At 36.7% G+C, this 22,977-nt stretch overlaps 1 protein-coding gene across 2 annotated transcripts in view; it reads right to left on the bottom strand.

The window, feature by feature from the left end:
- The window catches only part of bahcc1a (BAH domain and coiled-coil containing 1a), a 116,821-nt gene extending 94,451 nt beyond the window's left edge, over positions 1 to 22,370 (bottom strand). For both annotated transcript variants that reach the window (XM_084109808.1, XM_084109809.1), the window contains exons 1-2: positions 21,993 to 22,370; positions 19,523 to 19,828 (exon numbers count right to left, since the gene is read on the bottom strand). In XM_084109808.1, coding sequence (XP_083965934.1) covers positions 19,523 to 19,694 — 172 coding nt within the window. In that variant the 5' untranslated portion in view covers positions 19,695 to 19,828; positions 21,993 to 22,370. The remainder of the gene's footprint in view (positions 1 to 19,522; positions 19,829 to 21,992) is intronic.
- Between the last annotated feature and the right edge of the window lie 607 nt (positions 22,371 to 22,977).

The following is a 22,977-nucleotide window of genomic DNA, read 5'->3' as shown; positions in this document are numbered from 1 at the left end:
TATTTATTCAGCATATGATGCATAAATCTCAATTTCAAAAATGTTACCCTTGTGACTGGTTTTGTGGTCCAGGGTCAGAGTTTGTGAGTTTGTGAGTTTGTGAGTTTAGGCTTTATCACGCAATTCTGACTTTATAAATCGCAATTTTGAGTTTAGATCTTTGCAATTCTTACTTTATAAATCGCAATTTGGAGTTTATATCTCGCAATTCATTCTTTATAACACGCAATTGTGAGTTTAGGCTTCATCACGCAATTCTGACTTTATAACACACAATTGTGAGTTTATATCTCGCAATTCTGACTTTATAACACGCAATTGTGAGTTTATATCTCGCAATTCTGACTTTATAATTCGCAATTGTGAGTTTAGGCTATATCACGCAATTCTGACTTTATAATTCGCAATTGTGAGTTTAGGCTATATCACGCAATTTATATCTCAGTGGGTTGGATCTTTCTGTCCAAGTGGGCGTTTCTTGGCCAGAATAAGCTGCAATATGGACCAGACCTTTATCCATTCAGTCAAAGGTCTGGCTACACAAGACTGAGCGGAACAACAAACTGAAAAGTGAGGAGATGAAACAGCCTGCAAAGGAACAAAACCCTGCAGACACACGCGAATACACACACACGCCCATCTTTACACAGCAATGGCCACTTGAGCAGCTTCTGACTCGCCGCCAGAGAAATAGAGAGACACAGCCTGTAATCATAGCCTGACCTCTCTGCAATTATCACCATCTCACTGTCCTAAGACTCATACATAACTCACAACTCACAGCCAAGCAACACACACACACACACACACACACACACACACACAAGTGCCTGTCCCTCACAAACCCAGGCTATGATTGGAGAGGAATACTAGCTAACTGACTACATTACTGAATACTGCACAGCAGAAACCGTATACTGACTACTGTTCAAGAAAAATAAGTGTAACATTTCACTGTAAACCCTAATGCTCACAATAATTAACTGGTTTGAGTAGGTTCGAATTAAATTAGTTCAATTAAATCAACTTTTATGAGTGTTTAGAACTTTCTTTTTCTTTTGAGTTCACAAAACTGCCACATTTTAAGTAATCTGAGTTGTTTCATTGTTTTGAGTTTCATGAACTTGTTTCTTTTCATTTAGACAAACTTAAATTTAAGTGAAACTGGGCTGGGATTTCTGTTTCCCAGCATGCTTTGCAATGACACTCAAAAGGGAGGGTAAATGTTCAAATTAAGAGAGTTGAGTTGTATTAAGAGTTGCTATGTTAAAGCTAAACATTAAACATTAAAGTTAAAGCTAGCCAAGTTTTCACTACTAAAATATTTAAGTTGAGAGTACATGATAATTTTAAGTTAAATGTATGAATTACGTTTACTCAAATATTTCAAGTTAAGATTAATTAAAATGTATAAGTAAAAAATTGAAATCTTCCAGTTCTGCTTGCTTAAACTTTGAATTTCTTAACTTAATTTTTATGCATCTCATCACCTAATTTTTTTTTGTTCCGCCCACTTATGTTAACAATAAATGTTTAAAAAAGAAGTTAACGGTGTCCCAAAAAAAAAAAAATCTTATGAAAAAAAGAAAACAACATTCTTAAGAACATCTTATTTTTTTCTGTTCATAATTAAGTATTATTACACAGATGTAAATAACTTAAAGAAGAATATATTATTTTTAACAATAACTTTGGTAGCAGGGTTAAAGTTGATTGTGACAAAAGGAGTTAACGCTAAAATAACACTACAATTTATCAAAATATATTTATATTTTAAGATTGTTTTATTATTATTAGGGGAAAGTTTTGAAAAACTAAAAAGAAAATTAGTAGATGAAAAAAATTAAAAAAAATACCCAAACTACCTAATAGTAGTTGTAATGCTTAATTACAACAAATAATTTAATACAACCATTAAATATCTTTCCATTTGGGATTTGGAGGTTATTTACAGTGATTTTAAGAACATTATTTTCAAGGATTGAAATGTTTCTTATCAGATGTCTTAAGAACAACAGTAATACAAAAGATAAAATACTTCGTAAGAACGTTCTTTAGGAATATAAGTTAGAAAATGAGAAGAAATTTGTATTCTGTGCATACTAGCATACATACTATAGTATGTTGTCACAAAAATAATATTAGCGTGTTGAATGCTATTCCAAACATAACCAGAGTCAGCTGTTTGCTTGACACCCATTTTCCTCTTTTCACATCATCCCTCTATCCGAGAGCCAGAAAATGGAGACAATCGGCCGCTTTACTGAGCATGACAAGAGAAAATGGCAGCAAAGTGTGAAAAGACGAAAGAATAAAAGCGCCATTATTACTGTACAGAACTGACGCCTGTGGAGGGAAGAGGAAAAATGCAGACTAATAAAGACTAAGAAATGAAATGCACACTAGCAGCATTACCCAGAGCGCCGCTGTGCCTGGGTGTCACTTCAAAGCATTCCCAGCTATTAATCACATGCTATCCTACACCCCCCACCACCACCACCCATTCCCAAATCAAGCTACACCCCCCCAGAACTACACAACAGAGGAATCATTACTACACTTAGTTCACACCTCGCTCAGAAACACCCCCTTATCACACCGTCAGCACCAATTAATCCAGAGAGAGAGACAGAGAGAGAGAGAGAGAGAGAGAGAGAGAGAGAGAGAGAGAGAGAGAGAGAGAGAGAGAGAGACACTGAGTCAGTGCTTGATCTTGCCTTGACACTATTTTTACTGGACCTACCATAAAAAAAGATACATTTTATTTTCAGCAACATATTTTTTATACGTGTCAGAAATATATATTTATAGTTTCTAGCAGGGCCATAAACACCACAGACATTAATGAGATATGGGCAAATTTTATATTTTTCCTTTTCTTTTTTTTTTAAATCTCTTTAAATCCTTTAAAGTCCCCCTGTAGTAATTGTATCCCTTAAAACTCATCTTTGATCACCAAAATTACATATTTACACAAAATTCTTCATGTCTTAAAATAGCCTGAATGTAACTCGACACCCTTGCCTCATTTAGTATGCGTGGTTCTATGAATATGCAAATGAGCCCCGCCTCCACTCACTCACTCACTCAGCTCAGAGATCCACTGGTTGACGATCACGCATTGATCTGATTGGTTACAAGGTAGTTTGTGACATCAGAAACACCAGCGATTTCAAAGCGCGTCTTTGGTTCACTGCAGTTTTAAGGAGAAAATGCTCAGTTTTCTTCTTGTAGGTCATTTGAAGTCGTTTCTATGGCGTTATTTTTAATGACAACTGTCGAGAGAGCATTATTGTAATGCGAGAACACATCCATGTAACGAGCCTTTGTTTCATGAGATAGCATTTTCAAGTTGATTTTAATCATCCAGTTCTCTAGTTATTTTATTTATTAATAGTTATTTTTGAGTTAAAGGGATATTTCACCGCTGGAAAGACGAATGTGTATTTAAATTGGGTCATTTGGTGCCTTCTAGACTGAGAAAAGCCAGAAAATGTGTTTTTGGCTCATGTGGATGAAAGACTACAACTCCCAGAATGCACTTGCTTCGCTGCCCTACGAGGCCACGCCCAAGTCACGCCTACCTGTAACAGAGGGCAGTATCGGGAGAAATGATACAACTAGGCTACTAGTCGACTCAAAACTGAAAAGACAGCGTTTTATCGTGAGATCCCCCTATGGGCGGGTTGAAGACATGCGGAACGAGCTCCTCCTACTGGCTGGAGTCTCTCGCCTCTGGACAGAAAGCCTCAGATGATCATGATGCTAAATGGCGATTTTTGCGTCATCTGAGGTTTTTTTCCAGACACACAATACAGAAATCTCTCGTCTCAGGGGGACATGAGGGAGGGAAGCACGGTCACTCGAAAATACTAACGGGTTTCTACTGATACAAAGCCTAATGCTAATGCTAAAACCTAATGCTAATTAGCTTAATGCTAATCGATGAAGTATCCCTTTAAGTACTTACTGTAAAAATAGGTATTTAATGAATTATTTTATTTAGTGAACCGCTACTGATATCAGATCTCAGCGTGAGCGCGGCTCTCTACAACACTCATGGATGGAGTGTGTTTTTGTTTGTTTGGTAGACACGAATAACTTTTGTTAAATTAACTCATCAAGCGATTAATCGAACAGATGGTACTCTTGGAAAAATGAGAATGTTAAAATGTTTTAAGGGGCAATTCTTGCGTACTGTATGTGTATAATAACTTTTCCAGTTATAATTTGCTCATGGGAACTGAGGTGAATAAAAAAAGTGTTTTATATTTAGTTGGTAATCTGCTGACGTTTAAAGTCGTGTAGTCTCTCCATAAATTATCCCTAAAATCAGAGGGAACTGATAGGTGGATAACACGGATGTAGAAGCACCTAACCCTGATTGTAAGACTAACTTGACATAAACTATTAACTTCTCCCTTAAATCTGATTGGTTGATTGTAGTTGTTGTTCCAGGATCAACAAAGATTCACCGAACTTCACATACTTTTAATAACCCAGCGTTTAGCTGATCGTAATAAGAGCTCATTGTCACAGTTGTAAACAAGACGGCTTTCTTTTTCCATAAGGGGGCTTGGCATCACAACGGCTTTGTTTAAAACGCGACACACACACGCCCCCCGGAAATCCTGGAGAATTTATCCAATCGGATCACGACCTTGAAACTCCTGAAGTGTCTGAAACAGCCAACGGTCAGTGGGCGTGACGTCCCAGGCTAAGACTTGCGCACACATACATTATTTTTCATTCTTCGCTTAGAAGTAAAACATAAGTTGGAAGTATCTTTGTCAAACTCACAATACCAGCGGTGAGAAAGCAGCAGTTCAGAAAGCATCTGATCACAGCGATGTGGACGTTTCCTCAAGCTCACGGCATCATATCGACAGATGAGGTCATTAAAATGACACTGTCTGACTACATGAGACTATAGTTTGAATTAATCCCCTTTTATTTGCATGACATGTTGACATTACAGTACAAAATAGCTCTTTCGACATCATCCTGAACATTGTATAAGCATTCGTTGCATGTGTCGTAGAGCGGAAGAGACACTCTCGCGAGCGTAAACATCACATCCTTTTGATTTTACCGACAAAAATATAGTCCTTCACATAAAAATCAGTCCACAGGCTTTCATAGGGAAGGTCTTGTTTTTTCGCTACAAGTTGCAAACACGTTGGCGATTTTTATTGTTTCGATGTTTTACCGATTAATACATGACAATTCTTCTTTCATACAGCCCCTTTAAATAAAAAGGACCATTACTACCCAGTGTTCATGGTTACAGCTTTGGTTTTCCAGTAAACATTTACATTTCTTCTTTTTTTTTTTAAATCTTAATTTTTTTTTAAAAATAATGATTTTAAATTCAAAATAATTTTAAATATATTTTTTTAAATATTATTGAATGTCGAGATTACTGATGCTTTCATGATGACACAAATCCTTCTAAAATTTCAGCTTTTTTATTAATCATACTGTCATTTTATTATTATTATTATAATTTTTTTACTTGTATTATCATATTGTGTGATAATTATTTTCATATTATGAAATTATTGTATATTGTTATTTATTTTTACCATTATTATTAGTAGTAGTAGTAGTAATAATAAATCTGCATTGATGTTTTGGCAGTATTGTAAAATGTGTAAAACAGTCTCAGCAATAAAGAAAGTGATATGGACAGCGAGAGAAATGGTGTTGACACCTGGCTCTGAGCCTGGACCCGCAGACGTTTAATGAAAACACCTGCCACAGTGAGTCTGGGGGGGGGTACTCTCACACACACACACACCACCACACACCCTCACAGCCATAAATCCAGCGTCCCGAGGGGAATCATCATCACTCCTGCGGCCCGTAGCTCGGGATTAACTCCTGGACCACAGCTGTCTCTTTAATATTAGATAGATGTTATACAGTTATAATCCCTCGCACTAACCTCTCCAACCATCTCCACTACCGACGATGTGCTTTTAACACACATCCTAGAGAGTCCCAGACCAAACCGTGTAAAACTTCCTGCAGAAACCTCACTAGATTTCAATTTTTCCAGAAGAAAATGTAGCTCACAGGAAAGAGGTTTAAAGTCTCCCTGTAGTCGATCATTTCATCCCTTAAAACTCATCTTTGATCACCAAAATGACAAAAATTCTTCATGTCTTAAAATAGCCTGAATGTAACTCGACACCCTTGCCTCATTTAGTATGCGTGGTTCTATGAATATGCAAATGAGCCCCGCCTCCACTCACTCACTCAGCTCAGAGATCCACTGGTTGACGATCACACGTTGATCTGATTGGTTACAAGGTAGTTTGTGACGTCAGAAACACCAGCGATTTCAAAGCGTGTTTTTGAGACTGTCTTTGGTTCACTGCAGTTTTAAGGAGAAAACACTCAGCAATGCTGTCGACTTATGAATTTACACATGGTTTGTGTTAAAGCATATTAAATAGACACATAAACAACATTAAAAGCGTTATTTTCACCACAGAGGGACTTTAAATATCTAACGATACAAATGTACACACAAACTTTAAAGCGGGTCAAAGGTCGGGATGGATTTTAAACTGTGATTTTGTAGATATTTAATCTTTACGTACAGAAATGGACCATGGCGAACACATTTAGACAGGTTGTAAACCCTGTTTTGTTAATTCAGACAGTTTACTATAGCTCTCAAAGAAACGTGACTGAAGAAGTCCCCATCCGTCGAAGGAATCGAGCCTCTGAATAGGGACAGTTCAGGCGTTTGCCATATTCTGGTCTCTAGATCTCTCCTTCCATGAAAGACTCAAGGATTTATTGCCAGGTTTTATCATCAGCCAGGAGAAAACCGTAAACCCGACTGGTTGGAAGAGCGATAGAAACCCTTCTCCTCAACAGGCCGCGTGATTTGAGGGATCACTCACGCCTGGAGCACAGAGAGTGTGAGACGGGTTACACACACACCAGAGCTAATGCTCACTGTTTAGGGTTCGCTCAAATCATTACTGAGAGAGAGAGAGAGCACTAGAGACTAGTTAGAATAGAAATATATAATACAGCACTGATACAAATGATTCTGTGGTGAAGTAAATACTACAGAAAAAAACAATGTAATTTTTACATGAAAAAGTTAGTTCAGGGAAGAATTAAAAAAACGAAGTAATTTCTATATTAGTACTCAATTCAAACGAGTAGAAATTATAGAGTAAATGTCAAAGTTATAAAATTAAGTAAAATTACTCAACTTTCCTAATACTGGTGTTCCCATCATGCACTGGGGCATGAATAATTAATGAGGTTGATTTTTCACTGTTTTCCAGCTGTATTTACACCGTTTTATCATTGCTTTTGTTGTTCGGATTAATAACTTGCCATTTTGTGACATTTGGAGTTAATTTTCTACTCAAAATGACACATTCAAACACAAAAACTATCCATCAAATGTTACCGTCATTGTGTACCAAGTATTTTATAAGTCTCTGAGCTCATGTGACGCTTATCTTCATTTATGGTGTCTCATACAATATCTACTGTATAAATTACTTAGATGTTTCTAAGTTAAGCATATACTTATATCTGGATACATACCACAGAAATAAACTTTCTGATTACTGATCTAGAGAGAGAGAGAGAGAGTGTGTACAGTGTACTCTAGTGGTCACAGTGAGCACTGGGGTAATCTGAGGACATTACCACACTACTCTTACTGTTTCTGTGGTAAACTTCTACATTTCTCTGCATACATGAGATGGACCTACAATACAGTAAATGGACATGGACATTCTGGTCATTGAATTTGATGATTATATACACTGAAACAAAATGGTGTAGAAACAATGTTCAGATTCAGAAACAATTACAAGAAACGGCAAGTAACGCATTGAATTTTATTTTATTTCTAAAGTTGCAAATAAACCCAAATTTACTGGAAAACACTATTTAAGTCTTTCTACATTATAAACTGTACGTTTAATTCAATGTTTTGTCATTTTTTCACAACCAGAGATGCACCGATATGAAAATTCTGGCCGATACGATTCATTATATTTGAAAGCCGATAACCGATATATTGGCCGATAAATCGAAATACACATTTTTATGTCATTTTTGAGAGCCTGATTATAGGAACAAAAGTCTCACAATTAAAATCCATGTCCCAAACACACAATTATATCGTTCTCATTATAATTTTATGTAGCCGATATGACAGACTGTTGCACTTTACTGTATTTTTTTATTTTTCGAAGTGATTTTCGAAGTCATATTTCAAGCAATTCAAATCCATCATGTTGAACAGTGCGCATCTGAAGAGTCTCAGCTGAAGGAAATAACACAGTATTTATCAAATTTTCTTATCGGACCGATAACAATAACATAAAAAATAAACCACATATCGGCCGATACCGATATGTTGGCCGATATATCATGCATCCCTATTCATAATTATTTGTGAAATATTTAAGCAATTTAAATTCAAAGTGAAAATTGTCTTAAAGTAAATCCACTTTCAGAGCATCTGACGAGGCTACGTTTAATAACGGTTTTGCAAACAGTCTGGGATCCTTGTTTTCGGACAGTTTGAGCCAAAATTGTATCTTAAATCAGAATGTCAAAAATAAACGCAGTAATATAATATAATATAATATAATATAATATAATATAATATAATACAGCGCTCTATAGACTCACTGCGAGTACAACAAGTGTGTGTGTGTGTGTGTGTGTGTGTGTGTGTGTGTGTGTGTGTGTGTGTGTGTGTGTGTGTGTGTGTGTGGTGTTCAGACTCCCTCCAGACTGATTAAACTGGAGTTTCTGAAGCTAATCTTTGTTTTTGCACAAAAGATGCGACACGTCCTTCAGAAGAGTGTGGCATTAATATTTAATAGCACAACTCTCGCTCAGTGAAGTCTGTCAATCTGATGACACGCATCCAACAAGGGACAAGTTCTCATTCATGTGTGTGTGTGTGTGTGTGTGTGAACTGACAGTAAGAGACACAGGTTCGCCTTGACATAAAGCAATAAAGGCTTGCTTCTGAATAGCCATATAATTAAAATAACATGTGAATGAAGTGTTATGAAGTATTAACCCCTAGTTTTGTGTATATATATATATATATATATATATATATATATATATATATATATATATATATTATTTAAATGCTATTTAAATGTCCTAATTGAACTAAGGTTTAATCATGTTTGTGAAACCAGGCCTACAGTAATAGATTTATTAAAGACAACATAGGCTAATCAGCAATACATTTACTGCATGAATTTGCTTCCATAATGTGCAATATTTCCAGGAGAAATATAATATTGAAAGGGTAATAATGCAGGACAGGACTTAATCCATTGAGATGTTAAAGAAGTGTTGATTTTTGTTTTTGTGCAGTTGGTAATGTCAAGAGAAAAGTAATTTAATTTTAATGAAGGATTATGAAAACAAACTGATGGATTGTGGACACTAACGCCAGAGTCACACAAAATAATAGTGCAGCGTCTCTCAGTTTATATACATTTATGCGTTAATTACATATATTACAAATAAAATTACAAAATTCAGAGGGATGATGTGTGTTGTGTTGTGTACATCTGTCAAGACATTTTTTGTTATATTTAATTATAGACAGATAAATAAAAAAAATAAAAAAATAAAAAAAATAAAAAATACATGAATAAATTGTTTATTAAATAAGCCTGAGAATTATCTTATTAAATAAATAAATATGTTTATTAAATAAACTGATTTTATTAAATAAATAAATAAATAAATGTTTATTAAATAAGCCTAAGAATGATAGTATATATAAGATTAAGGTTAAATAAATAAGCCCAAGAATGAATTTACAAATGAATGAAAGAATAATGATGATTTTTACTTTATTTATTTATTCATTTATTCATTTATTCATTTATTCATTCGTTCATTTATTCATTCATTCATTCATTCATTCATTCATTTATTTAGCTTAAGGGTTAAGATATACTTTATTAAAGACAGATCAGTGTATTGGTCTGGCCGATATTCAGCCGTTTTGAGACGGATAACTATTATTTGACCAATTAGCAAAAGCATTATTTTTTCTTTGTGCGAGTTATAAAATCCACCAAACACTTTGTCAATGAACAGTCAAATATAATTTTTTTTAAATAATATAATGGTAACACTTTACAATAAGGTTCAATTTGTTAACATGAACTAACAACACAGGTATTTATTAATCTCAGTTAATGCTAACATTTACTAACACATTATTAAAATCAAAAGTTGTATCTGTTAGCATTATTTAATGGACCTGAGCTAATATGAACTAGCGATGACCTTTTTTTTTTTTATTAGCTAACATTAACAAAGATTAATGACAAATGTCTTGCTCATTGTTAGTTAATGCATCAACTAATGGGCCCTGGTTGTAAAGTGTTACTGTGAGGTTCACACACACACACACACACACACACACACACACACGACCCACAATCCACTTCCATCCAAACACAACACGGTTTCCTTTGCTCTTTTCTCTGAAAGATTACAATAATAAAATTGAAATCAAAAACAAGTAATCTGGATTTTCTGCTTGAGCCGTTATTAATGTCTAACAGCTGTCACACACACACACACACACGCGGTTGGCCTGAGGGGGGTAGAGAGAGAGAAACGCCTCTTCTGCTCGTCTTGTTGAATGGTTTGTTCTTGGAGAGCTGCAGTAGTTTAAGGGAAGTGTGAAGAGTAAAACACACGGCGGGTTTGAGAAGCCGATACGGGTTATGTGATACGGGAAGGATTCCCGCCCAGCTTGTCTTCTTTGTGTAAGGTTGCTGTGCCCGCCTGACCTGCAGTGTGAGGGGAAGCCACACACACACACACACACACACACACACACAGACGTCTGATTCACTATCTTGTGGGGATCCTCCATAGTTTTTATACTGTACAAACTGTATATTCTCTCCCCTTACACTAACTCTACCCCTAAACACACACACACACACACAGGCCAATCAGAAAAACCTACAGCTAAATCTACCCTTGGGAAAGCAAATGGCTGCTAATCGGGTCAAATTAAGCACACAAATGAAGCACAAACACACACACACACACATATATAGTGGGTATATATATATATATATATATTGTGCGTATATATGTGTGTGTATATATATACATATACATATGTGTGTGTGTGTGTGTGTGTGTGTGTGTGTATATGTGTATGTGTATGTGTTGGGTGTGGGTTTCACTCTGGTTGGGTTTTCTACAGAAGAGCCAGTCGTGAGGATCTTCACGTCCGTTCTCTAGTTAAGTCCTCAACAAACACAAACACACACACACACACACACACACACACACACACACACACACACACAAAACAAAAAAACAATAAAACCCTCTTGGAACGCATCAACCCTTAGCTGTTAAACGACAAGAAGTGATTGGGTCATGAAAGGTTTAGCAGGTTGGACAGGAGAGGTTGAAGTAGTAAGATGGGTTAACTCAGAGAAGTGTATTTTGATGAAAGATTAATACGAAGACATGAGGTGTGTTCGACTTGAAGATTGGTGCATGACGTCAAAGCACCGCAAGAGTGATTCAAAAGCATTCAGATCCGCTCGTTCTCGAATCGCTCGCGTGCAGCGCAGCTTCGAGTCCAACACGCCTGCTCTGATAAACGTGCACTGGTGAATCATTCACAATAAGAGCATTACGTAGAAACGTCCCGCTTCTAAAGCAGGATAAGAATAGAAACGGGTTGTAACGGTGAAGCCCTTGATGTGGGCCCTAAAACTGCTATCTCAGTTCGTTTAGAAGTGAGAGAGACTTAACGACTAGCCAAAGCTCATATCAGCCGACAAACCCCTTCATCAGGCCTGCCATAAACACCAGACACACATTCCCAACCGCACTGAACACCTGTGCCTGCCTTCCCATCCCCGTTCCCCCTCTTCTTCCTCGCTCACACACACGACGAGCGCTTTAGTAAAACCTCCACGTAGAGTTATTTATTCCCCTCTGGAAGGTAGAACGCGAGGGTAGGAGACGTCAGCAGGGTTAGCCTGTAAACAGAGCCGGGTTGCTGGGATATCCAGGACGGATGTAAGAGTTAGGGGACAGACAGAGACGCTCTGCCCCTCCAAGACAATAAAAGAGGGAACGAGGGAGGGGGGTGGGGGGGTGTTTTTATCTTTGAGCAACATGCTGTAAAACACACACAAAGCTGTGATCAGAAACAATGGAGCTGGTCTGGGAGTGTGTCGGGGGTTGCAGGAAGGAAGCCAACTCAACACAACTCAACACAACTCAACACAACTCAACACAACTCAAAACAACTCAAAACAACTCAAAACAACTCAAAACAACTCAAAACAACTCAACAACTCAACACAACAACCCAACACAACAACCCAACACAACTCAACACAACTCAACACAACTCAACAACTCAACACAACTCAACACAACTCAACACAACTCAACACAACTCAACACAACACAACACAACTCAACACAACTCAACACAACTCAACTTGTGTTGAGTTGTGTTGAGTTGTGTTGAGTTGTGTTGTGTTGTGTACAGTTCTTCAGTTTCTTAAGAAAATGTGAGTGTTGATGCTAAGGTTGATATACTTCAAGCAAAATCGAAGAACAATCTGGCATGACGTAATTTCTAACAAAAACAGGGCAAAATGAAGCTCGTTTGGAGTTTGTTTTGGGAGTTCAAAACAGCTTGCCAAAGCGAACTTTCCGGAAAAGTGGCTGCTAAACACCTTCTAACTTCCACTGATCAATGCTGATGATGTAATAGGTGGGTGAGCATGAGTCGCATTGGAGTGAAGTCAACTCCACTCTTCGATTGATTGGCTAGAGGAGGAGCTGTCAATCTAGAACTAGTGGACCAATGGTGATGCTTAAAGGGTTAGTTCACCCAAAAATTAAAATTATGTCATTAATGACTCACCCTCATGTCACTCCAAACCCGTAAGAAAACAGAAAACAGACCGGAAGAGAATACAATGTTGAATAAAGTCGTAGTTTTTGTTAATTTTGGACCAAAATGTATTTTCGATGCTTCAAAACATTCTAAATAACCCACTGATGTCACATGGACTACTTTGATGATGTCTTTATTACCTTTATGGACGTGAACAGTGACACGTCCATTGACTTACAATGGAGGGACAGAAAGGTCTCGGAATAAATCTTAAATATCTTAAGATGTCTTCAGAAGAGAAACGGAGGTCTTACGGGTTTGGAGTGACATGAGGGTGAGTCATTAATGACATAATTTTCATTTTTGGGTGAACTAACCCTTTAAGCCTGCCCTAATTTACATGAAACTCCAACTGCAACATTTGTGAAAGCAAGCGCAGAACGTGGAAAGTAGAGTGAAGAGAAAAACAGCACAGGATAACAAAAGAGTAAAATATGAGCAAATGTAAGAGAGCACAAAGAACAGAGTAATAAAACCAAGGAAAACATCATTTTTAAGAAAGCATAAACATATTTTTTTTGCAATAGAATTTTTAATGTTTAATGTTTTTATTCCTGCTTGTTATTTTTTGATCCGTGACTGACCGTTTGCTATTCTGATCATTTTGCATTATTTATTTTTTCTGTTTTTGCAATATATTTTTAAGTTCACACTTATTATTTTTTGATCCGTGACCGCAATACTTTTGACGGGATATTGATCCCATCGCACAATGATTTCACAGTGGACTATTTAAATTGAGCAGAGCAACTTTTATGTTTGGTTGACTGCATTTTAGTTTGATGATGAATGGCTGAGATGTCAAGTTAGCAACGCTAGAATATATATGTTATGTTGTGTGCGAGAAGAAAACAAATATAATGCGTTAGAGTGTCACAAAAACGAGCATCACACTGTTTTTTTTTTTGTTAATATGTTAATCATTTAAGTGAAATATATTTGTGTATTGTAGTGCTAGGCTATTTGCTTTATTCCTTTATATACTTAATTTTATTCTGTTTTTCTCCATTCACGGGTGCGTAACGTGACGGCGGGCGAATCCTCATGTTCTCTTGTTTATGCTGCTATTTGAAGCTAAACCCCTGTTAAAAAATAAAAAATAAACATTTTTTGCGTACACAAGCTGAGACCTGGCATGAGATTTGATGGAAGCCACCAGTCAGATCCATATTCATAAATGCCAACTTTTGCGTGGAAACGACCGTACGCCCAGTTTTCTGTCATACATTTGTTTCATAAATGAGGCTCATTAAAGGTGCTCTAAGCGATGTCACGTGTTTTTTAGGCCAAAACATTTGTCACAGCAAACATCTCCTCACTATCCGCTAGCTGCCTGTCCCCTGAACACACTGTAGAAAACCGCGGTCTCTGTAGACAGCCCAGGCTCCACAAACGGCAACAAAAACAAACTGGCCCAGCCTGGACCACGAAACATAACAAACTGTGTTCCAGCCAATAACCGACAAGAATGATTTAGGGGTGGGGTTGGGGGGGTTAGTGCGCATGCACATGAAGGGGGTGGGGGGGTGGAGGAGAGAGAAGCATGAAGAGGGGAGTTAGCTAGAGGAGAGATGTCCAAGACAACAACAGCGACTAACGTTAGAAATTGTGAAATATGGCCGACCAAAGAGACGACGTTCCAATGAACAAATAACAAAGAAGAGGGAAAATGAGAAGGAACGCGCGAAGTCCCGAATTTACATCGGAAAAGCATTCAAAAGGTGGCGAGAATTCCGCCGGCAGAAGGGCTTCCAATCCGACATTCAGGTGGATCTGTTTCTGCTGGACAGGGTGAATCCAGTTTGTTTTTTCTAAATGGTTCATGACTGTTGCAGGAAGCACAGAAGGCAGGGGGAGGGGACAGGATGGGATGAGGAGGAGGGAGGGAGCTAGCCTCCGTTTTATTTGACAATACTTTGAATGTCAACAAGAAGTGACGTCACCCAACATCGCTTAGAGCACCTTTAACTCCAGATGTCATGCAAACAAGAAACTACACTTCATAACCACAGGTCTATAGATGTCGTTCCAACCACGCAACTTTGCGATGCTGTTTGCTAATGTTCATTGGAGCGAACTATGATTTCAGGAAACACCGACTCGAACTACACTACCAGTCAAAAGTTTTTGATTAAAAATACAAATAAAAAAAAATTGTAATATTGTTAAATATTATGACAATTTAAAATAACTGTTTTTTTGTGAATAGTAAAGTGTAATTTATTCCTGTGATCAAAGCTGAATTTTCAGCATCATTACTCCAGTCTTCAGTGTCACATGATCCTTCAGAAATCAGTATAATATGATGCTTTGATGCTCAAGAAACATTTATGTTTATTATCAATGTTGAAAACAGTTGTGTACAATTTTTTTTCAGGATTCTTTGATGAATAGAAAGTTCAAAAGAACAGCATTTATCTGAAATATAATCTTTTGTAACATTACAAATGTCTTTACTGTCACTTTTGGTCAATTTAATTCATCCTTGATGAATAAAAGTATTGATTTCTTTCATTTCTTTCCCCCAAAAATAAAAAATAAAAATTCGTATTGACCCCAAACTTTTGAACGGTAGTGTTTAATGTTACAAAAGCTTTCTATTTCAGATAAATTCTGTTCTTTTAAAAACATTAAAAATCTTACCAATCCAAAACTTTTGTAAGCTGATAACGACATGACCATAGTTGGCTAACGATGCTTTTGGGAAAGGCTAGATATGGCCTAATCCAAATCCTGAACCCTAAGCACATGTAAAAGTTTAATCGTACTTGTTGTACCAAAGCTAATGAGGAACATCTGCATTGGTTTCTGGTCAATGCAGAGGTTTTTTTAAGTTTAAACTGAGCTTGATTTGATGTCTTTGGTCCTGTAACCTGTATAAGATGCTGTGATGAGATGAATGCAAAAAGTGCGACTTCAGTCCAAGAACAAGCAGCAAACCAAACAGAAACAACCGAAATAATGGAGTTGAGGAGAAGTGAAATCAAGAGCTTTCTCAGAAACGTGCCCAACATTTCGTAAGTCTTTTGAGGAACATCGGCGTTTCCCAACAGCAGCTGAATAATAAAGCCTCTGAAAGACACCGCACAAGCTCTTTCACTGAGCCGGGATCCCAACCCGCATCTGAATGCATTTGTACATCAATTCCCTGAAATATTCATGTTCTTTGTAAAGTATTCATGCGAGGCCGTGAGGGAGCGAGCGAATCCAACGACACCCCTTCACGCCTCGGGACGCCATCGACCGGTCCCGTTCGCTTGACCAGAGAGAAACGGGTTTGGTGACCGTCCAGCGTGGTTTGCATAACCATGGTTCGCTTTTCTTAGCTTAGCCTTGATTATTCAGATTGTTTTATTTAGTGCCATGTCAGCATTCAAAGCTGTTTTCATGGCAAAAGATTCAATTATAAAAATACAAATATCATATAAATACAATAGAAATCAAACAAACGTCATATTATGCAAGATTTTTTAAATTAACATATGATAAAAAGTCCTTAAGTGAGGTCTTAGCCTTGATTAAATAAATAGTGGTATTTGTTAAGTTATGCATTAGTAGTGGACTAATATGGGATTTAAGTGTGTGATTTTTTTAGCTATTTAATATTTAGTTATAATTTCTGGAAGATGCGGACTTAACTATATGTAAGCCCTGACTATAGGTACGCCAGTTGTAGGTTGATACACTGTAACGCTATTAATGCATCTGTTCGTTTGCCAAATTCACTGAAATATATGAAAAAAAGTGCATTATCCATTAACATCCATCACTTGTGTAAATTAGCACAGTTTTCGATCCACTGATCATTTCAAAATATCAAATATTAGTGATGCACGATATATATCGACCACCGTATCAGATTCGGTATCGGCCGATACATGTTGTTATACATTATGTATTTTTAATGTAATTGTTATCGTCCAAATAAGAAAATGTGTCTGATATATTAAAGCTGATAAATTAATATGGATTATTTCCTTCAGCTGAGACTCTTGAGACTGTTCATGATGGTTTTGAATTGCTTGAAATATGACTGGAATCACTTCGAAAAGCACATATCGGCTACATAAAATGATCATGAGAACATCATTATAATTGTGTGTTTGGGACATATGGATTTTAATGGTGAGACTTTTGTCTTTGTAATCAGGCTGTCAAAAATTAGCTTAGCCTTGATTAAATAAATAGTGGTATTTGTTAAGTTACATATGCATTAGTGGTGGACTAATATAGGATTTAAGTGTTTTTATTTAGCCATTTATAATATTTAGTTATAATTTCTGGAAGATGCGGACTTAACTATATGTAAGCCCTGACTATAGGTACGCCAGTTGTATGTTGATACACTGTAACACTATTAACGCATCTGTTTGTTTGCCAAATTCACTGTAATATATGAAAAAAAAGTGCATTATCCATTAACAAGCCAGAATGACCACAGTTTTTCATAAACTGATCGTTTCAAAATATCAAATATTAGGGATGCACGATATATCGGTCGCCATATCGGTATCGGCCGATATATGTAAATTTTTTATGTTACCGACCGTTATCGGTATAATTGTATATAAGACAATTTGGCCGATATATTAAAGCCGATAAATAATGTATTATTTCCTTCAGCTGAGACGCTTCAGATGCGCACTGTTCAACATGATGGATTTGAAATGCTTGAAATATGATTGAAATCACTTCAAAAAAGGAAAATGCGGTCTGTCATATCGGCTACATAAAATTATCATGAGAACATTATTATAATTGTGTGTTTGGGACATGGATTTTAATGGTGAGACTTTTGTTTTTGTAATCAGGCTCTCAAAAATTATATAAAAATTTGGATTTAGATTTATCGGCTTTCAAAGATAAAGAATTATCGGTTATCGGTATCGGCCAAAATTTTCATATCAGTGCATCCCTATCAAATATCGTCCTGTCCAATTTATCACTTGTTAAAAAATCCTTTGACACATTTTAAAGCTAGATACAAACACCAGTGTGAAAACGATTGCTGACCATCAACCCGGTCTGAAATAAAGGTGCAGTCACTGTGTTGGTGCTACAATAACGTCACCGCATGAATCAAGCAGGAGACCGTAGACAAAGCTATAAAACTCTGAGCTCTGTGAGTTTTATCTCTCTCTACAATCCCTCACCTGTCTCAATCATTGAACAGCGATGACAGCTAAGGGCACGGCAAGCTGGGCTGTACGACCAAAAGACACTGTCATATCCGGTTAACAGCACACCTGCAATCTTTAGCTAACATTAGCCTAAATACTCGTTCCCCAAGGCCAAATGGACTCATCTATTCTACAACCACAAATATCAGAGAGCATGGAAACTTCTGGAACAATGCCTTGTTATTGTAGATGCTTCGATTTAATATAAGGACCAGGATATGTACAAACATTTCCTTTTCAATCAAATTCTAATGCATTTTAGCAAGTCTAAATTGGGTCAAAATAATCATTTCTAAATTCATAATCATTTCATGCCTTCAGTAAATCTGTTTGTTCCCAAAATAATTTAAACGCAATTAAGACACTAAATGGATTCATGTGCTTGAGAACGTCAAGGCCCGCAGCCATGCAAAAAAAACAATCACATTCTTCAGTTAATTGATTAAAATGTACAATTTTTACGGTTGGTGAATCACTTGTGCTTTATTGATCAATTGGGCAAGAATGCATATTTTAGAGCATGTGGATCTTTGTTCAGAAATGGAGCAAATTATTAAGAAAACTGTATCTGACTGTATCAACCTTTTTCCTCATTCATACAGTAACATTGCAAAACTGTTTACAGTAAAAAAATTATCTAAACTAGGCTATTAAGATTAAACATTAGACCCTCCTTAGTAGGCTACTCAAAAATTAATGCACTGAAAGGCAAAACAATTATTTTATTTTTTTATATTAAAAGATACCACGTTCATTCTGTTCTTAAACCTTAATTTGAAGAACAGTTTATATAATTTAAACTTATTTTACAATACCTTACAGATAATATTAGCTGTTAGCCCAATGTATCCTCATAACCGTCGCCTGTCACAATTCATATTAAACCGAGATGTTGTTCACAATGGGTGTGTTATTCAAGAACACAATGATTTTTTAGTCTTATGTCTAAATCTCCAAGCAAGAATATGATCATAACAACCGAGAAAAGACAAGAAGTGATCATGTAAATCTAAACAAACGATTCAATGGTTTTCAAATGGTATACATTGGTTATGTGTACCACCTGAAAAGAGCAAAAATGACAATAAATATCAATAAATCGTTTCTAATGTATAGGGTTTTTGAGCTGATGACTGGATTAAAGTCTTTTTTTTATGCTACAATAGAGGTTTTTCGTAGCAATGAGAAAGACTACTAGACATAATCAATCAAACACAGGCCTGATATATAAACATAAACACTATTCTCAGCAATCGTGCGTTTCAAAGTCATCGCTGTTTTCCATGGAAAAGCCACTAGAATGAGATAAAAATACAATACTTAAACACCAGAATGAGATAAAAGCACAACACACCTGAATGCGCCGCCATGGGTAAGTGTGAAGGGTAATATTTCCCGGGTGGGAAATGCGGCGGGTGTTGCACAGCCCCGTGGCCGGAGGAGGAGACGCGTGAGGCGGCGCGGTGGACGAGCGTGGCCCGCTCCGAGAGGAGGTGCGCCGGAGCAGAGAAATCACGACCCTCCATTACTAGCTAAACCGAAGATATAATCCAAAAACCGAGGGGAAATCAGATGAAACCTGTGAAGTGTAATCCGTGTGCGTTTGAGATCGCGGAAAGCTCGCCTCTCCTGCTCAGGTTGAAGTCCTCAATCATCTTTTCTACAAAGAAAGAAAGAAAGGAGAGACGTTGTTATAATCTCGGTATGGCACACTAGCACTAAACCTGATATGCATTTGCTTCATGCTATTAGTTTTCGACATATTAAAGAAAACTGCTGTATAAATCGAGAGCTAATTTTGATTTACATTCGCTTATAAAGAAGATCTGCGTTGGTTTTTGAACGCACGTCCATTGAATGAATGGATGTGAAAAGGCCAGAGATGGCAGTGATTGAATAGGCCTGTAATAGAGAGAGACCGATGCGTGATAAATATACACGCCTTGTCCTAAAACACAGAAAAAAAATATCTTTTAAAATTGTGTTCATGTTTTATAAGCATTACGCACACATATGATTGCAAACAAACAATATGCAAGCTTGACAATCATATTGTTTTCAGGATTTTAATGTCTCTCGACCCTGTTGTTGCTTTTGTTGTGGTTAGAAGATCATTCACAATGAAATCTTATATTGTGTTTTATATATGTGCAAATTAAAAGTAAAATAGATTTGCATACATGCGTTTAATTAATTTAATCATTTAAAAAAAAAAATTAATTGTGCAATTTTATACACTGTATGTTATAGCATGTCAATATTTTAAGGATAGCTAGTTGGACCATGCAATATAAAAAGCAACCATTTATAAACTATATAAATACCATGCCAAAAGAAACCGATTTTTTACGCGTTCCCTTTGGTTTTTAATCAGAATACACTGGGAAAAAAACACAAGTGTGTGTGTGCACATATAGGCTATGTAAACAACTGCAATTTCCTTTTATCTGTTTGAGCTCTTATTTTGAGCAATTAAATCAATCAGAACCAGCTGATATTGTACAAATATTCATCTGTTTTAAACGCGTTTCATCACTCGAGGCTCTTTTGTGCTTCTTCTGTCTCTGCTAGAATAACCACACGTTTGGAGAACATGCCACACGATAAATGAATCATTAAAATGGTATATTTAATTGATATACACAGACTATAGCTTTTTCAGAAAATGTACAATTTAAATAAATGCAGTGTTTCGCGTTGTGTCAGGCCATGCACACACACACACACACCGGGCTTGTTCAGCTTTTGTCTCCCTGTGACTGAATGACTGACTGACTCTCTCTCTCCCGTCAGCCATTACTGACCACCAGCCGTCCATTTCGAGCTCACAACATTCAACCTTTGTTTTAATCTCAGCATTTGCATGCCATTGAAGACTTGAAAGCTTTGTATCGACAGCCGAAACGTGATATGTTGTTAAATATTTGCATAATCGCGACGCAAACACAGCAGTTGTTTGTGTCTCGTGCATGACAATGCATGAAGTAAAATGCTTAAAAAATGCGTCTTTATTAGTCAAAGTGACCAAAAACCATAACTCAACTGGGTTATCTTGTGCTCGTCGAAGTCAGAGGCTCACACACGAAAGACAGTGATGTTATTTTAATGTATAGCTTGTGTGTTTCGGTAATGTTATCCGGCCGGGAGAAGCACGCGCTGCTCGGGCACCAGCAGTCACGCGAGCCGCTCGATCTCATACTGAAATATTCCTCATAAATCCATCAAAAAATGTTTCATTTTGATTAAACACTGAGCAGCGAAGTAATACAGTCTAATAGTATTAGACCCCTGGAAATCTAAATGATGCACGTTTCATTTGTATTATTATTCTTTGTCATGTTTCAGATCGGACTGCGATGCATGTTCTTTAGAGAATATTTCTAATTTAACAATAGCCTATTAAATAGTAGCTACATTTGTAGATTCTAGAAATATTAAAGCGCAAAAACTGCTATATCAATACAACTATTTTGAGTTGCGTTAGCCTATTAATTTGTACGTGGTTAAAGAATTCATGAAAATATCCCTAGGTAATATTGAGTATTGCGGCCTTATATGTTTTAATTTTAAAAAATTAATTTCGCAAAATTACTTATTAAACAAATGCCTAAATTGCTATGTGTAAATGTTGCGTATATAGCACTGCAATTGAATGCATAGATTTATTAAGTTATTTATAGGTTTTCCATTTCCCCTTTTTTATGTTGCACAATAATTGTTAGTGCAGTTTCGCTAGTTAAGATTATTTTTTTATTTTTTTAAGTAATTTAGATTTTATTTTTCGTAAGGCGACACAATGACATAAAAATAAATGTGTTACTTACTGGTATGTTATATCCTCGCATAACAATAAATAATTTTAATTAGAAATAAAGATAATAAAAAAAATATGCAGGTCAATGATGTCCCTTAATTTTAGAAAGCATATTTCAGTGGTTTAGTCCTTAGTTCCCCTCATACGGTTGAAGCAGCTGAAGTCGCGAATCGAGTCTCCAAACACCGATTCTTTCTCCTGTCCGGTGCCGATCGAGAATCTCCACTCCGGGAGAGTAAACACACGCGCTCATTGGTCAGATTGGCGCATAATAATGAGCTGGCGTCGCTCGCCCGGGGACACTCCGCGTTCTGATTGGTCTAAACCGGCAACCAATAGGAATTCGATATGGCGAGAGAGCGCAGTGAGGCGAGCGGCAAATTCAAGCAAAATAAAACACTAAAGACTGGTTACAAGAGCTAAACGCCTCAACATTGCCCTGAAACGACCTGGAGCAATCCTTACCACATTGTGTTGCCACAACGTCGATTAAAATGTATCTAATGTATTATTATTATTTTTTAAACGTCATCAGTCAACATAATTAATTAAAACAAACACTATTAAAGGGTTGTCTTTATTAAATAAATGCGATAGAAGCATACAAAAGTCTATGGATTACTGTGACTGCACTGAATATAACGTTAGTTCTCAGTAGTTTATATAACGCTAATAGCCTGTGTTAGACCTGGGTTTATTGAACATGCTTTCAAAATAGGCTCTATTTAGAGGAGGATTTGATTGGTTGGCCCGTTGCCAGCGTATTGTCACTCACGGAGTGTAAACAAGACTCTGATTGGCTGCTGGCCCGTCCGCATTGGGTTATCTGAAAAAAAAGACATAACTGGATCTGCGGTTTCAAGGCGTCCCCGGGTTAGACGATGAAAACAGATAAGAGGGGACCGTTTCAAGGCGCTCCTAAAAGGCGGACCCTCTGGATCTGATTCTGCACATTTGGAGAACACGAAACTACTAAAGTAGAGAAATAAATATAA

The sequence above is a fragment of the Abramis brama genome (assembly GCF_963993115.1).
Source record: "Abramis brama genome assembly, chromosome: 1".
Taxonomy (NCBI): Eukaryota; Metazoa; Chordata; class Actinopteri; order Cypriniformes; family Leuciscidae; genus Abramis; species Abramis brama.
This window is presented reverse-complemented; position numbering and strand designations above follow the sequence as displayed.